We start from the raw sequence: 27,690 nt of genomic DNA on the forward strand, positions 1-27,690 counted from the left end.
ATTCACATGTTATGCATTAATCGCTTGTTCTTTAACGTACCGAGATATATTGTTAACCTATGTTGAATGACGCCTCCCTGGACTCATTTCACCCACAATTTCAGGTTGTGCCTCTCACTGGTTAAAGCTGTAAACTCTGGAATTCCCTCTTTAAAATGTTCTCCCTTTTTTCCACATCCCTCGGTTTCCTCTAATTGATATTATATTCAGGAGTGGATGAGCTGTATGATATCCAGTTATGTTACAGGTGCAGTAATGTTGTGGGTCATAGTTGTAGAATGTCACTGGACAAGTAACTCTACAGTTCAAATCCCACAACCTCATTGAAACGTGTAGGATTTTTAAGGAGTTTACAGGGTGAATGCTGAGAGGATGTTCCCGCTCATGGGAGAGCCCAGGACAAGAGGGCAGAGTCTCAGAATAAAGCAGTGCCAATTTAATACTGAGATGAGGAGGAACTTCTTCTCTCAGAGGTTTGAGTGTTTTTGGATCTCCTTGCCACAGAGATGTCAGGGGTAAGTTTTTCACTCAGAGGGTGGTGAGTGAGTGAAATCGGCTGCTGATGGTGGTCGACGTGAACTCGTTGGGGTCTTTTAAGAGACTTCTGGATGGGATTTAATGGGATTGAGGGTTATAGATAGGCCTGGTAGGTAGGGATATGATCAGCGCAACTTGTGAGCCGAAGGGTCTGTTTGTGCCGTAGTGTTCTATGGTCTATGTAACTGTAGGGATAGAGTCCTTCGCCGGAATTCCACCACCCGCCACCGGAATCGGAGCAGGCGGGAGGGCGGACAGTGGAAACGTGCGTTGACCTCAGGTGGTATTTCCTGGTCACGCCTCAAGCAAGGCTGATTTTTGATCAGTAGATTTTTGATCAGCAAGACAGATTTTTGATCAGTAAGGGAATCAAGGATTACGGGAAAACAGCAGGAGAGTGGACGTGAGGAATGGATCAGCCATCATCCTATTGGGTGGTGGAGCAGGCTCAAGGGGCCGAATGGCCTGCTCCTGTTCCTGTTTCTTACGGCCTTAATAGCAAGTTGTGCAAACTGAATTCCATAAAGTCCTGGGCTGGCACTAGTTCAAAAAAAAGACACCAGGATTATTATAAAAACCCAACTGTCCTTGAGGAGAGGGTGCCTGCAATATCTGTCTGATCTAGTCTGTATGACACTGGACTGCATTGCTCGGAATGAATTTGGCAAATAACCACAGACTTGCAAACGACCCAGGACAAATTAACAGAATTATCTCAGGTCAGAAGGTAGTTAGAGCACAGAAACAGGACATTTGGCCTCAGTGGTCTACTGCCAGTGTTTATGGTCTAAACATTTGTCTTCCAACCTCTCTTCCTCTAATCCCATTGATATATCCTTCTATTATTTTCTGCCCCAAGTCTTTATCTCATTTCCCTTTGTGTGTATCTATGCCATTCACCTCAACAATACACACAATCAAGCGTTAGTCTCGACACCATCATCATTATCGTCCCTGCTGATGAGAGCGCAGACCCGCTGGGCAGGTCATGTCATCCCTGTGCCAGACGAGCGCATACTCAAGCAGATCCTTTTTGGGGAACTCTCTGCTGGAAGACGCTCACATGGAGGGCAGAAGAAACGTTACAAAGACACACTCAAGGCCTCCCTGAAGTTGCTTGATATAGACACAAAATGCTGGCACAAAACCACCCTACCTGGCGCTGCCTCATCCACAAGGGCTGTCAAGCTTTCAAAGCGAGGTGTATTGCTGAAGCACAACTTAAGCGCGAGCTGCACAAGTCCAGAGCCACCAGTGCAACAACTACAGTGCCTACACAAGTCTGTCCAATATGTGCCAGGACATTCTGTGCCCAAATTGAACAACAACAACAACAACACTTTGGTAGTGAGCTCCACATTCCCATTACTCTCTGGGTAAAGAATTTTCTCCTGAATTGCCAGCTGGATTTATCAGTGACCAGACCCAGCTCCCTCACAAACAGGAACATCCTCTCTCCATCTAGCCTATTAAAGGCTTTCAAAATCTTGAAGATTTCTATTAGGTCACCCTGATTTTTTTTATTTGTTTGTGGGACATGGGCATCGCTGGCTGGGCCAGCATTTATAGCCCACCCCTAGTTACCCTTGAGAAGGTGGTGGTGAGCTGCCTTCTTGAATCGCTGTAGTCCTTGCGCTGTGGTTTGACCCACAGATAGAGAAATGAGTTCCATTCTGTTCAATCTTTCCAGGTATGTTTGGCCTCTCAGTTCTAACATCATCTCAAACCAGGAACATAGGTAACTACAGTACAAAAGGAGCCCATTCAGCCCATCCATTGTATGTGTGCTGACTGAAAACAGGGTTAGCTCCTTTCCAGTTTGTGGTCTGTAATCTTGCTGGGAGAGTGCGTGTGTGTGTGTGTGTGTGTGTGTGTGTGTGTTTGCAAATATGAATAGTGCACCATCTGGTGGTGACATTGTCAATTAACTTTTCCAAATTTAAATGTGATTTCACTTTCTGCCCCATTATTTCAGAGAGTTTCAGGCCCCTCCAACCCCACCCCCCCCCACCGCCCCCACCCACTGAGTGAAATTAGTTCCATTGGCTCCCCTTCTGTCATTCACTTTAAGTCCATACTCTGCTAAGCAAAATAGATCCTTCCTACACAATAAGTAGTAAAGGATCTATCTTGAATCTTTATAATTGTATACACCTCAATTCAATCTCCCGTCAACTTCATCTGGTACAAAGAAAACAGCCCCAGCCTCTTCCAATCTTTCTTCAACATTAAAATTCTTAATTCCCAACAACATCCCGGTAAATCTCCTCTGTACCCATGGCAATCGCATCCTTCCCATAATGTGGTGACCAGAATTTACACAGTGTTCCAGCTGTGTCCCAACTAGTGTTTTATACAGTTTCAGCAAAACCTCCCTGCTCTAAAATTCTATACATAACTAATAAAGGAAAATATTCATCCTGCCTTCTTTAAGTTCTTATCTATATGCGCTGCTACAGGGATCTGCAGTTCATGTTTCCACCACACTTCTCAGAATCTTACTGTTTATTATGTGTGTCTTTGCCTTTTTTTTACACTCCCCAAAAGTGTGACCGTGCACCTCTCCAGCTCAAAATCCATTTACCACTTTTCTGCACAGCTGACCCATCCATTTATAACTCTCCACAGTTTACAGATTTCCTTCTCTTATCAACCACACAGTAACATTGTGTACAATCGATAAACTTCTCAATCATGGTCCCTCTATTAAATTCTAAGTGATTGACAAGAAGCACAAAATGCAAGAGGTCGAATACTGAGCCCTGTGGAATCCCCACCACCAACACACACACACACACACACACACACAAAAACAACCTTCCAGTCACAAGAGTGAGAAAATCTTTTTCCACCTTCTCTGGGTCCTCCATATTTATATAATACAGCCCAGAACAATGCACAATACTCCCTGTGTGGTCTGACCAGGTTCTACAGATCTTGAACATGATTTCTCTGCTTTTCAATTCTGTCCCCCTGAAAATGAACCCAGTATTTTGATTACCATATTTATGGCCTTACAATACCTCTCAATATTTTGAGAGATCTGTGCACTTGAAAAACCTGGGCTAAATCCTAAACTATTAAGTTTTCTAAGTAGCAATAAATCTATGATTCTATATATGCATATATATCTAATATATAATGTGTGTGTATATATACACACACACACACACACACACACACACACACGATATACATACATAGTGAATATACAGACACTGAGTATAGTGAACATATATAGTATGTATATACTGTAGCAGTATACAGTGAATATACAGTGGCCATATACAGTGAAAATATATACAATGAATATATAAAGGGAACTGATGATGATGAGACACAGTACAGGAATGAGATAGAGAATCTGGTGAACTGGTACGGCAACAATAATCTCTCAAAGGAGATGTCATCAACTTCAGGAAGCATAAAGGAGAACATGTCCCTGCCTACATCAACGGGGATGAACTAGAAAGTATCGAGAGCTTCGAGTTTTTAGGTGTCCAGATCACCAATCTGTCCTGGTCTCCCCGTGCCAACACTATAGTTAAGAAAGCCCACCAATGCCTCTACTTTCTCAGAAGACTAAGGAAATTTGGCGTGTCAGAACATAGAACAGTACAGCACACTACAGGCCCCTTCAGCCCTTGATGTTGTGCCAAGCTTTGTCTGAAACCAAGATCAAGCTATCCCACTCCCTATCATTCTGATGTGCTCCATATGCCTGTCCAATAACCACTTGAAAGTTCTTAAAGTGTCCAACTCCACTCTCACGGCAGGCAGTCCATTCCACACCCCAACCACTCTGAGTAAAAAACCTACCACGGACATCCCCCCTGTATATACCACCATGAATTTTATAGTTATGCTCCCTAGTAACAGCTCCTTCCAACCAAGGAAATAGTCTCTGCACGTCCACTCTATCATAAGAACATAAGAACATAAGAAATAGGAGCAGGAGTAGGCCATCTAGCCCTTCGAGCCTGCCCCGCCATTCAATAAGATCATAGCTGATCTGTCGTGGCTCAGTTCCACATTCCCGCCCTCTCCCCATAACCCTTAATCCCCTCTCTTATCAAAAACCCATCAACCCGCGTCTTAAAAATATTTAGCGAGGTAGCCTCCACCACTTCAACGGGCAGAGAATTCCAGAGATTCACCACCCTTTGAGTGAAGAAGTTCTTCCTCAACTCCGTTCTAAACCGCCCCCCCTTTATCTTGAGGCTGTGCCCCCTAGTCCTACTGTCCTTTCTGAGCGGGAAGAGTCTGTCCACCTCTATCCTATCCATCCCATTCATCATCTTATACGTCTCAATGAGATCTCCCCTCATTCTTCTAAACTCTAACGAGTACAAGCCTATCAATCCCTCTCATCATGTTATAAGCCTCTATTAAGTCGCCTCTCATCCTCTTCCACTCCAGGGAGAAAAGCCCCAGCTCCCTCAATCCTTCCTCCAAACCAGGCAGCATCTTGGTAAATCTCCTCTGCACTCTCTTCAATACTTCCACATTCTTCTTATGGTGAGGTGACCAAAACTGCATACAATCTTCCAAATGTGGTCTCACCAAGGTCCTGTACAGTTGCAGCATAACCCCGCGGCTCTTAAACTCAAACCCCCTGTTAATAAATGCTGACACACGAGAAGCCTTCTTCACGGCTCTATCCACTCAAGTGGCAAACTTCAGAGATCTGTGGATATGAACGTCAAGATCTCTTTGTTCCTCCACATTTCTCAGAACCCTGCCTTAACCCTGTAATCCGCATTCAAATTTGTTCTACTAAAGTGAATCATTACGACTCTCACCAACTTTTCCAGATGCACCATAGAAAGCATTCTTTCAGGTTGTATCACAGCTTGGTCTGGCTCCTGCTCTGCCCAAGACCACAAGAAAATACAAAATGTTGTGAACTTAGCCCAATCCATCACACATACCAGCCTCCCAGCCATTGACTCTGTCTACACATCCCGCTGCCTCGGCAAAGCAGCCAGTATAATTAAGAACCCCACATACCACGGACATTCTCTCTTCCACCTTCTGTCATCAGGTGTTTCCAGTTGGTGGGATCAGTCCTTGGACTCAAGATCGCTGGATTCCTTTTCCAGGCTTCCTTCCCAGGCCTCCTCTCACCATTGTGTGTCCTCAAGAAACTGAGTCCCTTCAATAAGACAGGTCATTATCTGAACAAAGGTCTTTCCAATATTGACATTTGTGTTGCATTTCTTGATGTAAAGCTTCAGATTGCCTTTGAAACAATTCCATTGTCATATATATATGCACAGTGAATGACTTTCAGCTGCAATAATTGTTGCCACATTGGTAAAGTCATTACAGGTGGATGATCCCATGTTGTATTTTTATCCTCCCTATCCTCATCCCTCCTGATCTCTGGAATCTCTTCCAACCTCCCAAGAACAACGCATTCCTTCAATTCCAACCTCTTCAGCTCTAACTTCCATCACTCCACCACTGGCAGCCAGGCCTTCTGTTATACGAGACCCAAGATCTGGAATTTGCTCCCTAAATTATTCCACCTCTTTCCTCCTTTATAAACACTCCTTAAAACTTACCTCTATGTCCAAGCTTTTAGTCACCAGTCCTGATGTCTCCTTGTGTGGCATCAGTGTCAAATTCTGATGTGATGCACCTCAAGATATTTTACTACCTTCCAAGTTGCTACATAAATACTGTTAAACTTTTTTATTCTCTGAGGATATGGGCGTCACTGGCTAGGCCAGTATTTATTGCCCATCCCTAATTGCCCTGAAGATGGAAGTGAGCTATCTTTAATTGCTGCTGTCCATGTGTTGTAGATACACCCACATTGCTGTGAGAGAGGGTGTTCCAGGATTTTGACCCAGCGACGTTGAAGGAATGGCGATATATTTCCAAGTCAGGATGGTGAGTGGCTTGGAGGGGAACTTGCAGGTGTTGGTTTTCCCCATGTGTCTACTGCCCATGTCTTTCAAGATAGTAGAGGCTGTAGGTTTGGAAGGTGCTGTCGAAGTTCTTGCAGTACATCCTGCAGGTGGTACACACTGCTGCCAGTGAATGCCAATAGTGGAGAGAGTGAATGTTTAACATATTGAATTAGGTCCCACTCAAATTGGCTGCTTTTTCCTGAATGGTGTCAAGATTCTTGAGTGTTGTTGGAGCTGCATCCATCCAGGCAAGTGGGGGCTAGGAATATAAGGGCAGAAATAGGACATTTGGCTCATGGAGTCTGCACTGCCATTGGCTGATCATCTGTGCTAATGCCACTTTTCCTGTTCTATCCCTCAATGTCATTAATATTCAAAAATCTATCAATTTCTTTATTGAACATGCTCAATGACTGTGGCAGCACAGTGGGATAATGGTTAACACTGCTGCCTCACAGAACCAGGATCGATTCCGGCCTTGGGTGACTGTCTGTGTGGAGTTTGCATGTTCTCCCCATGTCTGCATGGGCTTCCTCCAGGTGCTCTGCTTTCCTCCCACAGGATGTGCAGATTAGGTTCCCCTCTTCACCAACCTCCCTCACTCAAACTCCTACTTCTCACTCCACAATGTTGCACTCCCACAGTGAGAGCCCTGTATCTACACTAGGTAAGAGTTAAATGCATCAGCCCAGCTAGAAACCAGATTAAGCTAGCTACCTTATTAACCAAATGCAACTGGTCTCTAGTAGAGAGTTCATATATCTTTGCTTAAGATTGAACTTAGAAGCTTAAACTTAACATAAAAAGGAATATTTAATTCAATATTAAATGCAAAATGCTAACAAAACTAGAATAAAATGTTCTCACTAACCAAACTGGCAGCTGCTCTCTCTGTATAAAGTCGCAATCTTTATTCCATCACACTTCAGATTTCTGTCTTTTCGTTGGTCAACAGGGTGAGGAGTGAGAAGGTGAGTTACTCATCACAGAATTCCTAGTCTCGCAGCTACAACATGAATATGGATAGTCCAGTTCAGTCTCTGGTCATTGGCAACATCCAGAATGTTGAAACTGGGGGCTTCAGCAGTGGCGATGACATTGCATGTCAAGGAGAGATGATTAGATCCTCACTTGTTGGAGATAGTCATCACCTGCCACTTGTGAGACACAAATGTTACTTGCCAGTTATCAGCCAAAGCCTAAATATCATCCAGGTCTTCTTCATATTTGTATGAACATGCCTGAAAGAAGGGCTGATTTTATGTCGGCTGAGTCACAAATGGTGCAATCATCATTCTAACCTTATAATGGAGGGAAGGTCATTGATAAAGCAGCTGAAAATGGTTGGGCCCAGGAGATTATCCCGAGGAACTCCTGCCACAATGTCCTGGGATTGAGATAATTAATCTCCAACACCAGTAACAATCTTCCTTTGTGCTCCACATGACTCCAACCAGCAGAGAGTTTTCCTGATTCCCATTGTCTTCCTAGGGCTCCTTGATGCCATACTCAGTCAAATACTACCTTGATGTCAAGGGCAGTCACTCTCATGTCAGTTCAGCTCTTTTGGACCAAGGCTGTAATGAAGTCAGGAGCTGAGTGACCTCGGCAGAACCCAAGCTGAGCATCAGTGAGCAGGTTATTGCTGAGTAAGTGCCGCTTGATAGCACCATCAACAATACCTTGCATCGCTTTAATTTAGGGGCTGCTGGGATGCTAGTTGTCTAGGTTGGATTTGTCCCATTTTTCATGGAAAGTACACATCTGGACAATCTTTCACAGTATTGTATTGATGCCAGTGTCACAGCTGTACTGAAACCAGAGGGGTGGAAATCTCTGGAGCAAAGTCTTCAATCCTCCAACTAGAATGTTGTTAGGGCCCATTGCCTTTGCTGCATTCAATGTCTTCAGCTGTTTCTTGATGTCCCGTAGCATTGTTCTTTCAGGGTCAGTCAGTTGAGGGAGGAATGCTGGACAAGACATTAAGACAATTCCTCTTTAAATGGGGCTATGGAATCTTGGGCATCAACTCAAACCAACATAAACAAATGGAATGGTGTTCTCTTAATGATTTAGCCATCCTCTCATCTAGGTGGGGAATCGACTAGACGGCTGGTTCGTGTTGCAGAACAATACTAACAGCGAGGCTTGAATTCCTATATCGGCTGACATTACGAAAGCTCTACCTCTCAAACTTGCCCCTTGTCTGAGGTGTGGTGATCCTCAGGTTGAATCACCACCCTCAAAGGGGAGAGAAGCCTATGATCATCTAGGACGACGGCAATTTTATCTTTACCTTCTGTGGAAACAGACGGTTGATAATGGGAGGCCCTTGGAGGAAGACATTTGGAGCAAATCTATGACTGTAATGTGTGTTCTATTCGGTGGATCGCAGACTCTGAATTATGCTGCTTCATCAGTGCAGCTCTGATGTTTCAGACTGGATTATGTAAATCAGTCCAATTCATTAGCTTCTGAGCCCCAACGAAGGAGCTTGCATTAATGTGGCGCATTTCATAACCTATGGATGTACCAAAGCATTCTACAGACACTTTTGAAATATAGTCACCATTATAATGTAGGGGATACAGCAACCAATTTGCACACAGCAGGGTCCCACAAAGAATTGTGATAATGAGGAGTTTTTGGGATGTTGGTTAAGGGATAAATATTGGGCAGGAAACTTGGAAGAATACTCCTGCTCTCTTTTGCCATGTAATTTTTTAATATTGACTGTGAGAGGAAACAGGACTGTTATTTAATTTCTCTCTTGTAATATTGCATCCTTGACCGTGAAGCGCTCCCTCAATACTACACTGCAGTGTCAGCCAATAGACTGTGCTGGATCGTTAGATGTATTCAAAGTGGAGGTGGATAAGTATTTGATAGACCGAGGAATAGAGGGCAATGGGGTAATGCCACAGAAAAGAAATTGAGGTCGGCATAGATCAGCCATATCATGTTGAAGAGTCTGGTGGCCTACTTCTGTTTCTAGAGGGTGTCACAGGGGCACAGCACTGATGCCTCACAGAGCCAGAGTCCCAGGTTCAATTCCAACCTTGGATGACTGCCTGTGCAGAGTTTGCATGGGTTTCCTCCGGGTGCTCCAGCTTCCTCTGACAGTCCAAGATGTGCAGATTAGGTGGATTAGCCATGGTAAATGTTGGGTTATGGAGATGGAGCGGGAGAGACAGCCTAGGTAAGATAATGTGTCAGAGAGTCAGTGCAGACTTGATGGGCTGAATGGCCCCCTTCTGTACTGTAGGGATTCAAGAAATTAGAATTCTCATTCTTGCACATACGCCCTTCTTTTGCCTCAATCATCCCCACCTCTGGCACAGCATCCACAACCACCTCCTTTACCTCACCAATTCTAGCACTTTGCCCCTCCCACCACTGGCGGCTGTGCATGAACGACCTATGACCCATCACTGGTTGCCTCCCTAAAACCTCTCTCAGCCTTTAATCTTCCTTAAATGTCACCTCTTTGGCCAGGCTTTTGATCATTCCTCTTAACACTTCTTTCTCTGGCTAGGCTATTGTGTTTTTCTTGCACCTTAGTGATGCACTGTGGAAATGTTAAAGTGAGTTGTTATTTTGGTGCTTACTTAACCATCCTCTTCCTATGGGACCACACTGTTGATAACAGATTTGTCTTTGGATAGAGCGAAATGGGAAAAGCTGGGGAAACTAAAGCAAAACCTTGACACTAATGAGTAAGTTTAAAGGTATAATTTATTCCCATATGCACGACACACTGTTGGTTTTTAAATTCAAATATGCAGATGGTCTAAATAGTCAGAGTTGCAGGTCTTTCTCTATTTTTGTGAAATTGGAATAAATAAATGATAATATTTTACTCTGACCTGTCACTGGCATATTTCAGATGTGTTGGTTCACAAGACTTAATCGCCCGAGGTTTGAAATTGCTGGAAAGTGAGCTGTGTTGGTGAAGTTTTTAATCCTGCACTGACTGGGACAAATACAAGAATGTCAAATTTCAAGTGATCAAAACAAGTTGTACTGCAGGAGAAAATTTGGCTGATTGATTGCCAAGTAGCCTCCGTCAACCAAGTTACCTCCATCAGCCAATCAGCACCCTTTTCTCCTGTAGTACAACTTGTTGTGATCATTTTGAAATTTGGCATTCTTGTGTTGGTCCTGATGAGTGCGAGGTGAAAAGCTTCAGCAACATGTCTTTCTTTTCAGCAAGATTCAAGTTTTGTATGACCAAGCAAGTGATAAAATTGCATTATTACTGACCCTAGGGCTTTTTTTCCAGTCATGTTTATGCAAATACAATTTACCTACTGCATGTGCTGGTTGATGTAACATTATTTCACACATCATGATTTCATAATGGATGCAACCCTTGACCTGACTGGATGCTATGTCAATGCAGTGGTTCTTTAGAGTCATTCACTAATAGACAATCTGCCTCAACTCTTTCAACAGTTTCATGACTTTGCAGATGTTGCTATTCCTGTCATAACAAAAAACTTTGTTGCGCTGCTTGTTAGGAGAGAAAGAGCATGAAATATATTCTGTCTTTGGTGTAAACACAATTGCAACTGTTGGATTATTGCCACAATTTCCCCACAATATACTGCAAAATAATGAGCTGTCTTATAGTTTTAATATAAAGTAAATGAAATGCGTTGACTGTTGTTTAAGCACAGCTGGCTGCAAACTCTATAATGTGTCTCACTCATCAATGCCACCACAGCCTAAGGGAAGCTAAGTCTGTCTCAATAAAAGGCTATTTTATCACACGCCATGCGCCTCATCGAATTGCTATTTACTTATACAAAAAATGGAAATCATCTTAAAATTTTCTGTTCTTATTACTGCAGTTTCCTTGCGTTTCTTCCTGGAATTCAATGCACCTTAATGAGGTGTGAGCTGGTGAGTAAGCACAATGAGTACCGGAAGGAGAAATAGAGTTAACATTTCAGATCACTGCTCCCCACCAATGCTGTCAGACCTGCTGAGAATTTCCAGCATTTTCTGTTTTTACTTCAGACCCCCAATATCTAGAATATTTTGTTTTCAGTATTAATGAGTTACACAGCAGTTTTTAATCTGAAGTTAGCAGAGCATTTCAAACAAAATAACCAGCAACTTTGAGGCTACAATTTAAGCAACTGGACAATAGTTGTGGGTCTTTCTGGCCACTGGAAAGTAATTATCTCTTATATTATAAACACGGGCAATTTCTATAGTGGGAAATTCAATAATAAAGGAACAATTACCATGGAATGAAATCCCTCTGTATATTTGTATAACAACACTTTAAGAAAAATGGATTAATGTATTCATGAATTTACTTCTAAAATGGATTGAAAACATGTTAAACCAAAAGGAAACAAACAATTTAATAAAGGAAATCGACAAAGGGGTCACCAATGAAATGCCACAGGAATCAGTGCTGGGGGTCATTACTGTTCGGAGATGGGACAAAAGTAAAATTGCAGAAGCAGCAAATTGTAGAGAAATGGTAGACACAAGTGGGGTCTGAATAGCTTTGGAGGGTGGCAAATGGCATGCAATGTGGACAAAGGCAAAGTAATGACAATAACATGAACAGTGGCTATATCGACTAAATGGCTTTAGGGTATGGGAGAAATGCAGGAGAAATCACAGACATTAGTGCACTGTGCGCTGAGAAACAACCACACAGTGTATGGTAGTAAGGATAAGACCCTGGGATGCATAACCAGGGGCACAGAATGCAGAGCCCATGAGTTAATAAACAGTCAGTAAAGAGCACTGATACAGATCTTTCTGGAATACAATATGTGATTCCAGTCACTGTACTACAGCAGGGATCTGCTGGCCCTGAGGCAATCAGCAAAGATTCATTTGAACTAGAATACAAAGTTGAAGAACCTGGGATTATTTATTCTGGAGGAGAGATATTATTCAAATATTCAAGATAATTTATGTAGCAAAGCATCCCAACGCTCTTCTCACAATCAGACAAACATTGACACTGAAGCAAAGGAGATGATATGAGGACAGGTGATTAGTGGATCAGGCAAAGTGGTAAGTTTAAAGGAGCATCTTAAAGAAGAAGTGACAGGCAAGGAAGGGTTTAGGGAGAGAGCTATATGGCCCCATACCATAAGACCATTAAACATACAGCTGGAATTAGGCCACTCGGCCCACTGAGTCTGTTCTGCCATTCAATCGTAGCTGATATTTTTCTCATCCCCATTCTCCTGCCTTTTCCTCGTAACCCCCAATCCCCATATCCATCTCTATCTTAAAGACACTCAATGACCTCATCTCCATAGTCTTGAGTGGCAAGGAGTTCCAGAGATTCACCACCCTCTGACTGAAGAAATTCCTCCTCCTCTGTTTTAAAGGATTGTCCCTTTAGTCTAAGACTGTGCCCTCTGATTCTAGTTTTTCCTACTGGTGAATATATCCTCTCCACACCCACTCTATCCAGGCCTCGCAATATCCTATAAGTTTCAATAAGATCCCCCGCCCCCATCCTTCTAAATTCCAATGAGTACAGACCCAGAGTCCTCAATCATTCCTCATAATAACAAGCTCTTCACTCCAGGGATCATTCTTGTTAACCTCCTCTGGACTCTTTCCAAGGCCAGCACATCCTTCCTTAGATACAGGGCCCAAAACTGCTCACAATATTCTAAAGGGGGTCTGAACAGAGCCTTATACAGCCTCAGAAATACATCCCTGCTCTTGCATTCTAGCCATCTCAAACATGAATGCGAATTCAGTCATTTGCCTTTCCAACTGCCAACTGAATCATATAGCTTCCATATGGCTTCTGGTGGTGGTGTGAAAGGTGTAGCTCAATGTACAAGGCCAGAATTGGAGAAGCACAGAACTCTTCAAAAAGGTTCGCATTTATATAGTGCTTCTCATGTAAGAAAATGTCCCAAGCTGTCTCACAGGAACATTCCAAAGGAAAATTCAAAACCAAGCCAGTGTGCATTGGCTAAAATCTTGATCAAAGAGATAGGTTCTAAGGCACATGTTAAAGGAGAAAAGTGAGGTACTAATGTTTAAGGAGAGAATTTCTCTGATTGGGGTCTAGATAGCTAATGGAACACCTGCTAATGCTGAAGCCATTGATATCTGCAATGGTCAGGAGGCCAGAATTAGAGGAGCATACAGACCTTAGTTCTAGGGAGATTACAAAGGTGGAAAGGGTTAAGGCCAGGGAGGGATTTGAAACAAGGACAGAGTTTTAAAATTGAAATGTTGCTTTACTCGGACTAATGTAGATCAGAGAGCAAATGGGTAATGGGTGAATGTGACTCAATCTGAGTAAGGACATGGACAATTATCAACATCCTGGGCCAGAAACTGAACTGGACTAGTCCTGTAAATATCATGGCTACCTGAGCAGGGCAAAGGTTAGGAATCCTGCAGCAAGTAACTCACCTCTGCCTCCTAAAAGCCTTTCCATCATCTAAAAAGCACAAGTTAAGTTGGAATACTCTCCATCTGCCTGGATGAATGGAGCTCCAACACTCAAAGAATCTCAACAAAGCAACCTGCTCAATTGCTATATCTTGCATAAACACTCTATTCCTCATCCACCAGTGAACAGTGGCAGCCATGAGTACCATCTACAAGATGCACTGCAGGAACTCACCCAGATTCCTTAAGCAGCACCTTCCAAACCTTTGACCACTCTTATCTAGAAGGACAAGAGCAGCAGATACCTGGGAACAACTCCACCTGGAGATTCCCTCCAAGTCACTCACCGTCCTGACTTGGAAATTTATTATTGTTTCTTCATTGTCATGGAAATTACCTCCTTAAAGCACTGTGGGTGTATCCACACCCCAAGGACTGCAGCAGTATAAGAAGGCAGTTCACCACCACCTGCTGAAGGTCAATTAGGGATGAGCAATAAACACTGGCCCAGCCAGCAATGCCCACATCTCAAATTAATTTTTAAAAACTGAGCCTGGTAGGATCTCAGGTTTATGAAGGGTTGAATTTAGAAGGCCAATTTGATTGTCAAGGTTAGGCAACAAAAACATGAATGAGGTATCCAGTAGTAGATGAGGGGGGGGCATCACTGAGTGACATTATACAGGTGGAAATAGCCAGTCTGGAAGTGCTGGAAGTTTGGATTTAGGGAGGAGGTGAGGCTGTGGGAAGATTTGAACACACAGATGAGACTAGGAGCTAAAGTCAGTCAAGAACCACAGCAATGTGGTTGATGCTCAACTGCCCTCAGGCATCCAGGGATGGAGAATAAATGCTGGCCAGCTAGTGATGTCTATATCCCATGAATGAATAAAGAAAGGAAACACAGGGGTGAAGGGTAAACAGGACTGGAATTGGGATAAAATATAAACAGTCAGGTTTGGATAGCCCAGGGTTATGGAAAAGTGGGAATCCAGAAAGAAATTGTTGGAATAGTCACGTCTGGAGTTCACAAAAGCATGAAGGATGCTTTCAGCAGCAGTTAAGCTGGTATAGCGCATGGCTAGGGGAGGAGTTTCCAGAAAATATAACAGGCACCACCAAGAGATCTTAGTGATGAAGGTAAAATGGGATCAGAAGCTCAGATCAGGATCAAAGAGGATGTTAATGTTTCAGATGTTCTGGTTCAGCCTCAGACAGTGACCATGGATGGTAAGGGAAGAGAGTTTCTGATCAATAAGAGAATTAAGGGTTACGGGGAGCAGGCAGGTAAGTGGAACTGATCCACTTCAGATCAGCCATGATCTTACTGAATGGCAGGGCAGGCTCAAAGGGCTAGATGGCCTACTCCTACTCCTATTTCTTATGTTCTTTTGTTCTTATATAAGCACCTAAAGCAATGGCTCCAGTTTCTCCAGTATTTAGTCAGGTGAAATTGCAGCTCATCAATTGGACAGTCCAGAGGCAATGGAGGGGCCAAGACATGTTGTGCTGAGATAAAGCCAATGCTGTCAACACATATTTGACTCCTGCATATGGATATTACAACACCAGGTGGACTCTAACCTGGTGTTGTGAGACTTCTTACTGTGTCTACCCCAGTCCAATGCCAGCATGTCTACACTATGGATGGTATTGCCAAGGAGTGGTATATGGGTGAGAAATAGGAGGTGGACAGAGATATACCCTTGAAGGAATGGGATCTCCCAATGTCTGTCTAAGGTGGAGGATTCTGATTTCAGTGTTGTTACACAGACTATTGTAATCATTCATCACCTCTGCAAAATAGTTAAATATCATCTGTCCAAAAACTGTTCTCCATCATCTGAATTTTATCCTGTTTTTCTGGGGCCCCAAGACGAGATTCTCTCTACCATTAAGGAAGGATCTTGCATTCCCTCAAAATGTCTTTCAGGTTATTCCTGCATAAAATAGATGCAGGGATTTCAAAATCTCATCACATTAATTTCATTCTACTGTTCTCATTACTTATGATTTCGTTATTTTAATGAACACTGCTGACATTAACATAATCAGGGTGGTCATGCAGATTTAACTGCTTTAGAAGTGACGAACGTTTTAGCTGCTAACCCCTGTTGGATTGAATTACAACATGAGTGTGACAGAGAGAGAGAGAGATACAGCGAGAGTGGGGGAGTGAAAGAGATAGAGAGACAGAGAAATACGCAGAAAACCGGGAGAGACAGCACGGGGGAGAGAGGGCGAGAGACATGCAGAGGGGAGAGAGTAAAAGGGAGAGAGACGTGCAGAGCTGGAGAGGGAAGGGAGCGAGACATGTAAAGAGAGGGGGGAAGAGAGAGAGAAAGAAAGTGAAAACGACATCAGAGACAGAGACAGAGAGAGTGAAAGGGAGAGAGACATGCAGAGACAGAAGGGGGGGCGGAAAAGAGAGAGAAAGTGAAAGAAACATGCAGAGATTGAGGGGGCAGAGTGAAAGGGAGAGACGCACTCAGAGACAGAGGAGGGAGGGAGATGGAAGAGTGAGGGGGGAGGGAGACTGATAGGAAAAGAGACATACAGAGACAGACACAAAGAAAGGGAGAGGCAGAGTGACTGTTAGACACATGGGGTACACACCCACACACACAAACAGAGGGAGTGTTAGAGGGGGAGACAAAGAGAGAGAGGGACACACAGAGGGGACTGGAAAAAGGGAGAGACACACAAGAGGGACTGAGAGAGACAGACAGACAGACGTGGCTGGTGAGATAGGGGAATGTGTGTGCTGGTCTGCTGCATCGCGGTAATGGCCAACAGTAACACTACTTCCTACTCGCGTCCGGCAACCCTTAATAATCAATAATGTCAAGCGGGAGATTTCACCCGACGGCATCGCCCTTAACATAGGGAAAGAGAAGAGCCGCTGACACCGAGCCCGGGCAGCTCAGAGTCACAAATTCCCTCTGCGGATTCGAAGATTGGGCCACTAAAATGTTGATTTAACTAAGTAATAATTTAACTAATGGGGCGTTAAATGTTTTATAAAACCTCAGTGCTGCATTCGGCATCCTGTTTTCACCCCAGCCTCTGTCTGTTTCAGACTGTGTGCAAACTGGGAAATGATCGGTGACAAACTCCCAGTTCCCAGAGAATAAGAATTCCGACAGGAACATCAGAGTTACCCACCCAGCTTTTCCTCCCAGTTTCTTTTTAAAAACTCTCTCCAATCACAGTGAGGTCAAAGTTGTGCTTACTGAATACCGTGAAAACAAGCCAGAAGGCTCATATAAATAATAGTTATTGGTAATTTAACTGACCACCTCCCCCATCCCCAGTTCATCCGCTGATCTGAGCAACAATAAACCGGAGTCTTGAAATAAAACGTATAAATTGCATTAAAAGCTGGGACACGAGATGACAAACTGGGGGGGCCGGTCTGTTACACGGTATATTTTCCATCCACTTTGACTAATCATTAAAGCCCGCTTTAACAGTCAAGTCAAAAAGTGTGTGCCGAAATGTTTTCATAAATATACCGTGTGAATATTTACATTATTAGAAATGCCTGTCAGGTGCTGTTGTGTATGTTTAGGCTGCCTCCTTCAGTCACCCCCCCCCCCCCCACTCACCCACCCATCCTCCCTCCCTCCCTCCCCTCAGTATTCACCGGTTGGTGTAGTGGACGCTGACCGCACTTTGCCTGACTCCATCTCCCCGCTGTGCTGGACTCCCGTCTCTTCCGCGTCCCATGAGCTGTGAATGGATATAAATAAAAAGAACCGCAGCGTGAGACTGGGTGTGTGAGAGAGAGAGAGAAATGTATAAAGGAACTTCAACCCAAAAAAAAACAGCTAAAGGGTCACAGTATGAAGCGAAATCAGATAGACAGAGAGAGCAGGTAAAATGCAATGGAGATGTGAATGAGATGAGGAAAGGTTTAAGTACCTGAGGCAACCATTTCTCTGGATAGGCGGGTAGTCAGTGTTTTGTTGTTTAACCTGAAAAACACAACAGGGGCTGTTTGTTTTGCATTCACTCGCCAATGCAGACAACACACGAAGCTCCGAGACTGATAGCAGGTGTATGTTAGGGAGGGAGAGGGGAACCCGGGCGCGCTATTCCACTTCTACTCCCCATCCCCTTGTTAAAAGTTAGCACAACGCACCCAACCCCAAACCCAGCGCCAGTGAAGGGTCAACTGCACCCCCTACCCCGGGGGTGGGATCTGTGTCAGCGCCACTGTACTACTGCCTAAAACACCCACGACCTGCCTCCAACTGGCCTGAACGGCGGATCTGTAAATCAGCGTGGTCATGCAATAGTTAAACGCTAATTAAACCGTGCCAATAATTGGATGGATTAACCGCAGCGCCCAATGTGCTAGCGGTAAGAACGGTTCAAGGTCAGAACACAAAGAAAATCTGTAAACCGGATCATTCGTACTTGTGTTTTGCAAGCTGTAGTTCTGATGGAACTGCATTTGACATTAATTAAATGCGCGTTTGCGGGTTTATTAAACCTTCACCGGCGCTGCACGAGCTGTCGGAATCCTTTCTTCTCAAAAAAGAAAGCCTCTCCGTGCACACTTCCAGATAATTTCCACTCTAAATCCAAATTTAAATAATGCATTTGCTTATACAACTGACACGAAGACAACCCGGAGCAATCGCCGGGATATTTCTCATTCTCTCTCACACACAGACAGACACATCCTTCAGAGATCCCACTTCCTCAGCACATCAATATTAATTGAAATGATCAGTTTAACAATCTGGGGAAATGAATGTTCTCTCGGCAGAGGGGGTGGCGGGAGTGGGGGGAGGGGTGGGGGGCCGTGGGGGGGGGGGGGTGGTGGGGAGCTGCATTAAGGCTTCTGAGTGTGACCCATCCGACTGAATATTAATTCTGTTGCTGGGGGTGTATTGCCACAGTCCCATTCATTTGTATAGGACCGTGTTGTGGGTGAACGGGCAGCGTGCTATACAGATCAAGTTAGATCAATACAAATGATGCCATTAGCAAGACCCCCTCCCCTCTCCCCCCACCCCTACTCCCTCTTCCCCTCCATCACCTCCACGGTTTGATCGCAGTGTGAGCCGCAACTTGGTGGACGAGACTGAATTAATTGGAAATCAATTACAGTGGAATTAATACTGTGACAGCACCGGAGACTGTTCAAGGAGCCTTGAATCTCTTAGTGAAATGCGAGGAAACAAAGCCAGCTTGAAAACAGTTGATTGTGGTTGTATCCGTATTCACTAAATTCACTGAGAGGACGGGCGGAGGCAGTTCCAACTGACTTTCGGAAGGGAAATTAGGTAAAGGAGAAATCAGTGTGGTAGAGTGAGAGAGAGAATGGGTGGTGTTGGGAGGGGAGATATTAACTGAGCACACAATAGCTCTTTCAAAGGGATGTGACGGGCCGAATAACCTCCCTCTGGGCTTTCTGATTCTATGATGTGGAGATGCCGGCGTTGGACTGGGGTAAGCATAGTAAGAAGTCTCACAACACCAGGTTCAAGTCCAACCAGTTTATTTGATAGTAAGCCCACACGGATTACACGATTACTTCAATCTGGTGTTGTGAGATTTCTTACAATGCTTTCTGATTCGAACCATACTAAGGCGCAGCGAGCACTCCCTTCAAATCAATCCACGCCAAGTTAGGAGCCGAATGGAACTCCGTCCCGCTGTTATTATAAAGGGATATCCCACCACCCTCTTCCAGAACCCTGTATCTCGCCGGCGGCGAAGGCAGTCAGCAGAATACTGTGCGCGGAATCCTGTGGCAAGGGCTCAGGTCGCTGTAAAACAGGCGATTCTATTATCGCCCCATCTCTTCCAGTCTGCAATAAAAACATCTCTCAACAAGAAAGTGCCATGAAGTGTTGTAACTGATGTCTCCCAGTAACGAAATGCCTCTCTCAGATCCTGCGAGCATCGGTTCCTGATTCCCAACCCACCCACCCCTTCCCCCCTCCCACTTCCCCGGAGTCCGTGTGGGGCATCCAATATCCCCATGGACTCAGTTCAGGGTGGGCGTGAGATCTACACAGGGTCAGCGGGGTCAGTCACAGTTCTCCACAGCATTTGTCGACTGGGGTGGCACGGTGGTGAGCACTGCTGACTCACAGCGCTAGGAACCCGGGTTCGATTCCCGGCTCGGGTCACTGTCTGTGTGGAGTTTGCACGTTCTCCCCGTGTCTGCGTGGGTTTCCTCCGGGTGCTCCGGTTTCTTCCCACACTCCAAAGATGTGCAGGTTAAGTGGATTGGCTATGCCAAATTGGCCCTTAGTGTTACGGGGACTAGCTGGGGTAATGGGGATGGGGCCTGGGTGGGATTGTGGTCGGTACAGACTCGATGTGTCAAATGGCCTCCTTCTGCACTGTAGGGTTCTCTGAGCGCGGGGCGTCCAGATCTGATCCTCCTTACATTTGGATATATCAGAGATTGCAATGCTGATACAAGTATACTTCTGGTCATCTTAACCCAAATGATAGCAAGGGGTAAACAATTCCTTTGTCGGGGTTATGGGGAAAAGGGGGGATCATGTTGGAAAATTGAGACCTTTCTTTGTTAGGGCGATTATGGTTTCGCTAAATGTGACGCACAGATACCCAGTCCAGGAGAACTGAGGCGCGGTAAGTGATTGAGGATTGTACACAGTGCTGAGAGATGTCCCAATGAGATTGTACATTCCGTATCAATGGAACTGTGTTGGGTCGGAACAAATGTCGCAGATCTTGTGTGTTGAAACTATGATTGCTAATAAACGGAATGAAGACCGCGGATCAGACAGGACCCTCCATGTGATATGTTCCGACTGAAAGAAAGAAGGATCCTGGCAATCTGAGGGTTAACACAAACAGCATTCGGTCAGTGAGTGTGGGAAAGGCGGGGGCGAGCTGCGGCTGGAATGAGTTAACCGCCTGCGTTAAATTTGGTCCAGGGTTGCGGGGCTCGCAACGATGGTGGGCATGTAATCAACAGCACCTCCCTCCCCTCCCCCCTCCCCAAATAAAGCTTTGTTAGACTCAATATTAACACAGCTCACCTACTGGGGAAGTATTAATTGCACAGAAGCAAATTACTGCGGATGCTGGAATCTCAAACCAAAAGAGAATAAAAAATCTCAACAGGTCTGGCAGCATCTCTGAGGAAGGGAATAGCTGACGTTTCGAGTCAGCTCTTTCCCCTCTTTTTTCAGCTCTTTTTCCCACCAAAGAATAACCCTTGGTGGGGAATTGTAATGGGGACCAAATATTTATACACCGAATAGGTATTCCTATTAATGAATTTAATATTTATATATATGTAAAATATGTGTGAGGGGTGATGATGAATTTCAACGTTTGTGTGTGTGCTCCTGCGTCTGGGTGTCTCCTGTGTGTCTGTGCAGGTATGTGTGAGGGTTGATGCTGAAATTCAATGTGTCTGTATATGTGTGTGTGTCTGTGTGTGAGGGGTGATGTAGTAACTGTGTGTGTGTCTGTGTGTGAGGGGTGATGTAGTAACTCAGTGTGTGTGTGTCTGTGTGTGTATGTGAGGGGTGATGTAGTAACTCTGTGTGTGTGTCTGTGTGTGAGGGGTGATGTAGTAACTCAGTTTGTGTGTGTGTGTGTATGTGAGGGGTGATGTAGTAACTGTGTGTGTCTCTGTGTGAGGGGTGATGGAGTAACTCAGTGTGTGTGTGTGTCTGTGTGTGAGGGGTGATGTAGTAACTCAGTGTGTGTGTGTGTCTGTGTGTGAGGGGTGATGTAGTAACTCAGTGTGTGTGTGTCTGTGTGTGAGGGGTGATGTAGTAACTCAGTGTGTGTGTGAGAGGTGACGGGGAGATTATTCCAAGGAGAGTTCTGGAATAGTCTGCCTGGAAGGAACAGAGTTACCAATAATTTTCAGCAAGGTATAAAGAGGAAAGTCAAACTTTGCAGCTCTGATTGGGAAAGGGGGGGGGGTCTAACTGGATGACTTTCAATGAACCAGCACAAGGAAGATGGGCCGAATAGTCTCCATCTGTGTTGTATGGCACAGCAGGTTGAGATGTGGTTGTGTTAGATAGAGGCGCTGGATACCGGATTGGGTTGAAGTTATTACAGGGGAAGCGCTGGGCAGTGAGTTAACGGAAGCAGCCTCACCTCAGCCGGCGCCTGGTTCCCGGGGCGGCCGTCGCCTCCCTGCGGCGTGCGGCACGGTCGCAGGAACATGAAGTCTCCCTTGGCCGATTGCGGGCTCAGGCACACCTTGTAGCGGTAGGGCTGGGAGGGGAGGCGGCAGGCGGGCAGCTCGGGGCCGCTGCCTGGCGCCTTGGCTCCGGCTGCCAGCTGCAGGTTGGTGTCGGTCTTGTGGAAGATTTGCGCCGAGTTCCTCCGGCGGCTGAAGCAGCAGCAGGAGGAGGCGGAGGAGGAGGAGGGAGGGGGGCAGCAGGAGGAGGCGTGGAGCCGGAGCCGGTCCCGGTGGCAGCGCAGCAGAGCCAGCAGGAGGATGGCCATCAGGAAGAGGAAGGAGATGGAGGCCAGGGAGATGATCAGGTAGAGGGTGAGCTGGGAGTGGAGACCGGTGTCCGGGCTGGGCTCAGGCCGGGTCCCCGGGGCGCTGTCCACCGCGGTCAGCAGGATGGTGACGGTGGCAGAGAGAGGGGGCACCCCGCTGTCCTTGGCCAAGACCACCAGCCGCTGCTGGGGGGAGTCCCGGTGGCTGAAGGGCCGGGCCAGGCGGATCTCGCCGCTGTGGATCTCCAGCCTGAAGAGCCCCCGCTCGGTGGCCCGCAGCAGGCGGTAGGAGAGGCGGGCGTTCGGCCCCTCGTCCGCGTCTACCGCCGTCACCTTGACCGCCAGCTGGCCCGCCCCGGCCGAGCGGGGCACCGTCTCCGCCGCCAGCGAGCCATTCCGGGGCAGCGGAGACACGATGACCGGCCCGTTGTCGTTCTGGTCCAGGATGAAGATGTGGACGGTGGTGTTCCCGCTCAGCGGCGTAAAGCCGGCGTCTTGCGCCTGAATCTGGACTCGGAAGTTCTTGAGCTGCTCGTAGTCGAAGGAGCGCAGGGCGTAGAGGTTCCCGTTGTCCGAATTGATGGACACGTAGGTGGAGATGGACATTCCCTGGACCTCTCCCTCCAGGATGGAGTAGAAAAGGTAGGAATTCTGATTCAAATCCGGATCCTCCGCCGTCACCGAGCAGATGGAAGCCCCCGGCGCGTTATTTTCCGTCACATACACCGTGTAGGAGGGTCTGGAAAACCTGGGCGGGTTGTCGTTGACATCCGACACCTTGACCCGGATGGTCCGGTTGCTGGACAGCGGGGGCGAGCCGCCGTCCCGGGCCGCCACCGTGATGTTATACTCGGCCACCAGCTCCCGGTCCAGCCGCCTCTGAGTAACCAGAGTGAAATATTTTTTGAAGGAGGGCAACAACTTGAAGGGCAGGTTCCCGGGCAGCCGGCAGCTGACCCGGCCGTTCGGCCCGCTATCCCGGTCTGTCACACTGATCAGGGCGATGACGGTGCCGGGGGAAGCGTCCTCCGGTACCGGGCTGGACAGGGAAGTCAGCAGGATCTCCGGCGAGTTGTCGTTCTGGTCTTCCAGCTCCACTATCACGTTGCAATGAGCCGCCACCGCGTTGGGACCCATGTCTTTGGCCTGGACGAAGAGCTCATGGACCGGGCTGCCCTCGAAATCCAACACCCCCTTCACCCGGACCTGTCCGGTCTGCGGATCCACCGAGAATAACTCCCGCACCGCCTCGTGTGCGTGGTTCCCGAACGAGTAGACTATTCGGCCGTTGGTGCCTTCATCCAGGTCGGTGGCGTTGAGCTGGATGAGGAGGGTGCCCCGGGGGGCGTTCTCCGGGACCCTCACCGTGTACACCGCCCTCTCGAACACCGGCACGTTGTCGTTGGAGTCCAGCACGGCGACGGCGATGCGGACACTGCCCGACTTCTCCGGCAGCCCCCCGTCCACCGCCGTCAGCAGCAGCCGGTGCAGCGCCTGCTGCTCCCGGTCCAGGGATTTCTCCAGGATTAACTCCGGGATCTTGCTGCGCTCACTCCGGCTCTGCACCTCCAGGATAAAGTGCTCGTTGGGGCTGAGCCGGTAGGTGCGGAGGGAATTGGAGCCCACGTCCGGGTCCTGGGCGCTCTCCAGGGGGAAACGGGAGCCCGGAGCCGCCGACTCGGTGATCTCCAGCTTGACCTGAGTGTTGGAGAAACTGGGAGAGTTGTCATTGACATCCAGAATCTCAATCTCAGCCTGGTACAACTCCAGAGGGTTCTCAATCACAACTTCCAGGCTGAGGAAACAGGTGGGTTTGAGTCCGCACAGTTGCTCCCGGTCCACCTTCTCGTTCACAAACAGGATGCCGTTCTCCAGGTTCACCTCCAGGTAATGTTTGCGGGCCCCGCTCACTATCCGGAACCTGCGGGCCGACAACTCGGCCACGTTCAAGCCCAGGTCGTCGGCGATGTTCCCCACGAAAGCCCCGTGTTTCAACTCCTCGGGAATGGAGTAGCGGATCTGCCCGCCGGCCACCACCACGAAGCTCAGGAGCAGCAGCAAACACTTGCCCACCCCCGCAGGATGAGCCATATCCCTTGCCCGGCTCTCCCCCCACCCCCCTCAATCACCGGTCAAGCCCTTTTGTTTTAGAGCAAACTTTTCTCCGCGGCTCTCTGGATCCCGAGCTTGGGTGAACCCAGGTGGTCCCCTGGATGTGGCCACATTGTGAGTTTGCCAGACTCCAGCACCATCCACCACCACCCCCCTCCCCCCTCCTCCTCCTCCTCTCCGGTCCGGTCTGTGGAATAGCTTGGAGTTGGTGTGAGCTCTTGTCTGCTGTGCTGTGTGTGTAATGTTGAGGAGGGAGAGGGAACCAGCCGCTCCCCAGCTTGCATTTCAGCACCTCATTGGAGGAACAGCGCCGTTCCGAGGCACTGACTCCAATAAATACCAGCGCTCCGGGCGACTTCGGAGCGATTGCAGTGCGTGCGCTGCCTGCGAAGCAGACCGTGTCCCTGTGCTCCTGCCTCCCTCCGGGAATACCTGCTTCATCCCACAAGGGCATTTCGAAAAGCGCAAAGAAGAAATAATGCGCTTAGATTCGTATTTATGAGACACTATCAGGTCTCCCCCCTTCCATTCCCACGTTTATTCATAGCACCGCTGGGTTATGTATGTAGCAGATTCATAATAAAATGGCAAATCTTAAGTGCAAATAAAGTCAAGCTTGACGACCTCTCATAGTGAGATCCTGTTTTGCCTACCTTTCTTACCTACACTTTAGTCTGCAGTGGTTTAAGTTTATTTATGAGTGTCACAAGTAAGCTTACATTAACACTGCAATGAAGTTTTTGTGAAAATCCCCTCGTCGCCACCTGTTCGGGTACACTGAGAGAGAATTTAACCCGGCCTATGCGTCTAACCAGCACATCTTTGGACTGTGGGAGGAAACCAGAGCACGCAGAGGAAACCCACGCAGACACGGGGAGAATGTGCAGACTCCGCACAGACAGTGGCCCAAGCTGGGAATTGAACCCTGGCGCTGTGAGGCAGCAGTGCTAACCACTGTGCCGCCGTTTAGTTAGTAACATTTGTGAGTGTTAGGATGCTCCTAAGTCAGAAGGTTATGGGTTCCATTAACACCCTAGAGATGTGAACACCCCCAGTGCAGTATTGTGGAGGTGCTGCACAGTCAAGGCTGCTCTCTTTCCTGAGGACCTGAATATAAAATGTCCCATTGCTCTACCTCAGGGAGGTAATGAAATGTGCCCTCCCCCCGCCCCCCTCACCTATCAGTCCCCAAAGCAGTAGTTAAAAACAGATTACCTTTATCCATTACAGATTGTGCGGTCTTGCTGTATATAATTTGCCTGTGTACTAGTGGTTACAGCTGGCTGCAAAGCGCTTTGAAAAAACCTTTCACCATTAAGGACCGTATATAAATGCGGGTCTGGATTTCAGCCATGGTCTTATTCTGCGTTGTCAGCCTTTGTCCATCATCTAGCTTTCTCAATTTTGAAACTTCTATGCAAGTAAATTATATGTGTGTCGTTACACAGAACAATATAATTCCAACCCTGATACCGTGCAATGCAAATTTCACAGCTGAGCACTGGTTATGTTTTCTGATTAGATTCTGACTGGAACAGGTGGAGTCATTGCAGTAGATCGGATCTTTTTCAAATCATTCTGCTAGACCCCAATGTGACAAGAATTGGCTGCATTTTCCATCACTATTAGTTAATCATGACATAACTATTTAGCTTTTTGAATTATTTGGATGATATTGTAAGGATTATTGGGGGAAAACACTCCTCTGGGTAAATAAAGTTCACAAAGAGCAGTACTTCCCACTTAAGTGATTTTATCTTGTAATATTTTCCCCTGCCTGCCTAGAATCATGGTCATACAACAAAGAATGAGGCCATTGGGTCCATTAGGCCTGTGTTAGCTCTTTGAAAGAGCAATTCAATTAATCCTCTCCCCAACTTGTTCCTCCATGACCACACAACTTCTTTTCCGTTTTCAAGTTTGTATCTAATTCCCTTTCAAAAGTTCCTAATGAAGCTGTTTCCACCACCTTTCCAGGCAGTGCATTCCTGATCCTATCAATGCATTGTACTAAAAATAAGTCCACATCTCCCCTCTTGTCCATTTGCCAATTATCTTAAAAGTTATGGGTTCAAGTCTCACCCCAGAGATTTTACCACAAAATATAGGCTGAGGCTCCAGGGGGCACTGTGCTATTAAACTGAGAAATATTCTCAGTCCCCAAAAGACCCCGTGACATTATCTTCCCGACATCAATATTTATCTCCCAGCCAACATCATTGAAATAATATTCTTCTTTTGCGATTATCACATTGCCATTTGTGGAACATTGTCATGCAAAACATACCAGCAGTGTTTCCTATATTTTCCTATTCATTCTGGGATGTGAGCATCTTTGGCGAGACCATCATTCATTGCCCGTGCCAAATCATCAGAATCACAGAATTCCTACAGTGCAACAATAGCCCTTGCAAAGGTAGTCGTCAGCTGGCTTCCTGAACTGCTGCAGCTCGTGTAGTGTAGGTACACCCACTGTGCTGTTAGGTGGGAAGTTGCAAGATTTTGATCCAGCAACAATGAAGGAATGATGAGATAGTGCCTAGTTAAGATGGTGTGTAGCTGGGAGGAGAACCTGCAGTTGGTGGTATTCCCATGTGTCTGCTGGTCCTATTCTATGGGGTTCAGGATTCAGAACCTTGCTGTTGAAGCAGCCTCGGAGAGTGGAATAACAACTGCACTTCAGAATTACTTCATTGACTGTAAAGGGGCATCCTTCGGTCATCGAAGGTGCTACATAAATGTAAGCTCATTCATTTTTTTAATAGCTGAACATCATCCTGATTTTGGGCTAATATCCAAGCCCACAACATTCTTCTGCAAGTTACTCACCAGCTATAAGTCACAGGAACCTTGACAAACGTCCCGTGCCCTATACTAGGAAAATTGAATGAGACCCAAACCTCACATAGCTGCTGTTATCCAAGCAGAGCTCAGCTAAGGAAGCACAGAGGATTGAATATGAGACTAGTTCTGAATGCATCAATTACTCAGTAGATAATCTGGCCCATTCATTGAGAGTAATTGTCCTGTATAATTTGAATAATCAACATCCCCTCATATTTGTCCAATCTCTGATTCTTTTAATCAAAGCAACTTTATATCTTCAACGTTTATCTGTAGAAATTAAGTTGCCTTTCATTTATTTTGACAACTGAAACCATACAGTTTGACAAATAACTCCAGCTGTTCACCAATTAATAATAGCACATTTCAGATCCAGACCATGATTTGAAAATGAACCACAGAGCACTAACTG

General features: G+C 46.4%; 1 protein-coding gene across 3 annotated transcripts in view; it reads right to left on the reverse strand.

Annotated features, from left to right (window-relative positions):
* Positions 1-24,622, reverse strand: part of LOC145351434 (protocadherin-10-like) — a 30,670-nt gene extending 6,048 nt beyond the window's left edge. Inside the window, exons 1-4 of one of the 3 annotated variants that reach the window (XM_080201026.1) lie at positions 21,969-24,622; positions 17,778-17,830; positions 17,500-17,585; positions 8,219-8,425 (exon numbers count right to left, since the gene is read on the reverse strand). In XM_080201026.1, coding sequence (XP_080057152.1) covers positions 8,232-8,425; positions 17,500-17,585; positions 17,778-17,830; positions 21,969-24,413 — 2,778 coding nt within the window. In that variant the 5' untranslated portion in view covers positions 24,414-24,622 and the 3' untranslated portion in view covers positions 8,219-8,231. Of the gene's footprint in view, positions 1-8,218; positions 8,426-17,499; positions 17,586-17,777; positions 17,831-21,968 lie in introns of those variants that run through there. The other 2 variants (XM_080201025.1, XM_080201027.1) reach the window with 2 other exon arrangements.
* Between the last annotated feature and the right edge of the window lie 3,068 nt (positions 24,623-27,690).

Source organism: Carcharhinus amblyrhynchos, chromosome 13, assembly GCF_965287045.1.
Source record: "Carcharhinus amblyrhynchos chromosome 13, sCarAmb.v2.hapA, whole genome shotgun sequence".
Taxonomy (NCBI): Eukaryota; Metazoa; Chordata; class Chondrichthyes; order Carcharhiniformes; family Carcharhinidae; genus Carcharhinus; species Carcharhinus amblyrhynchos.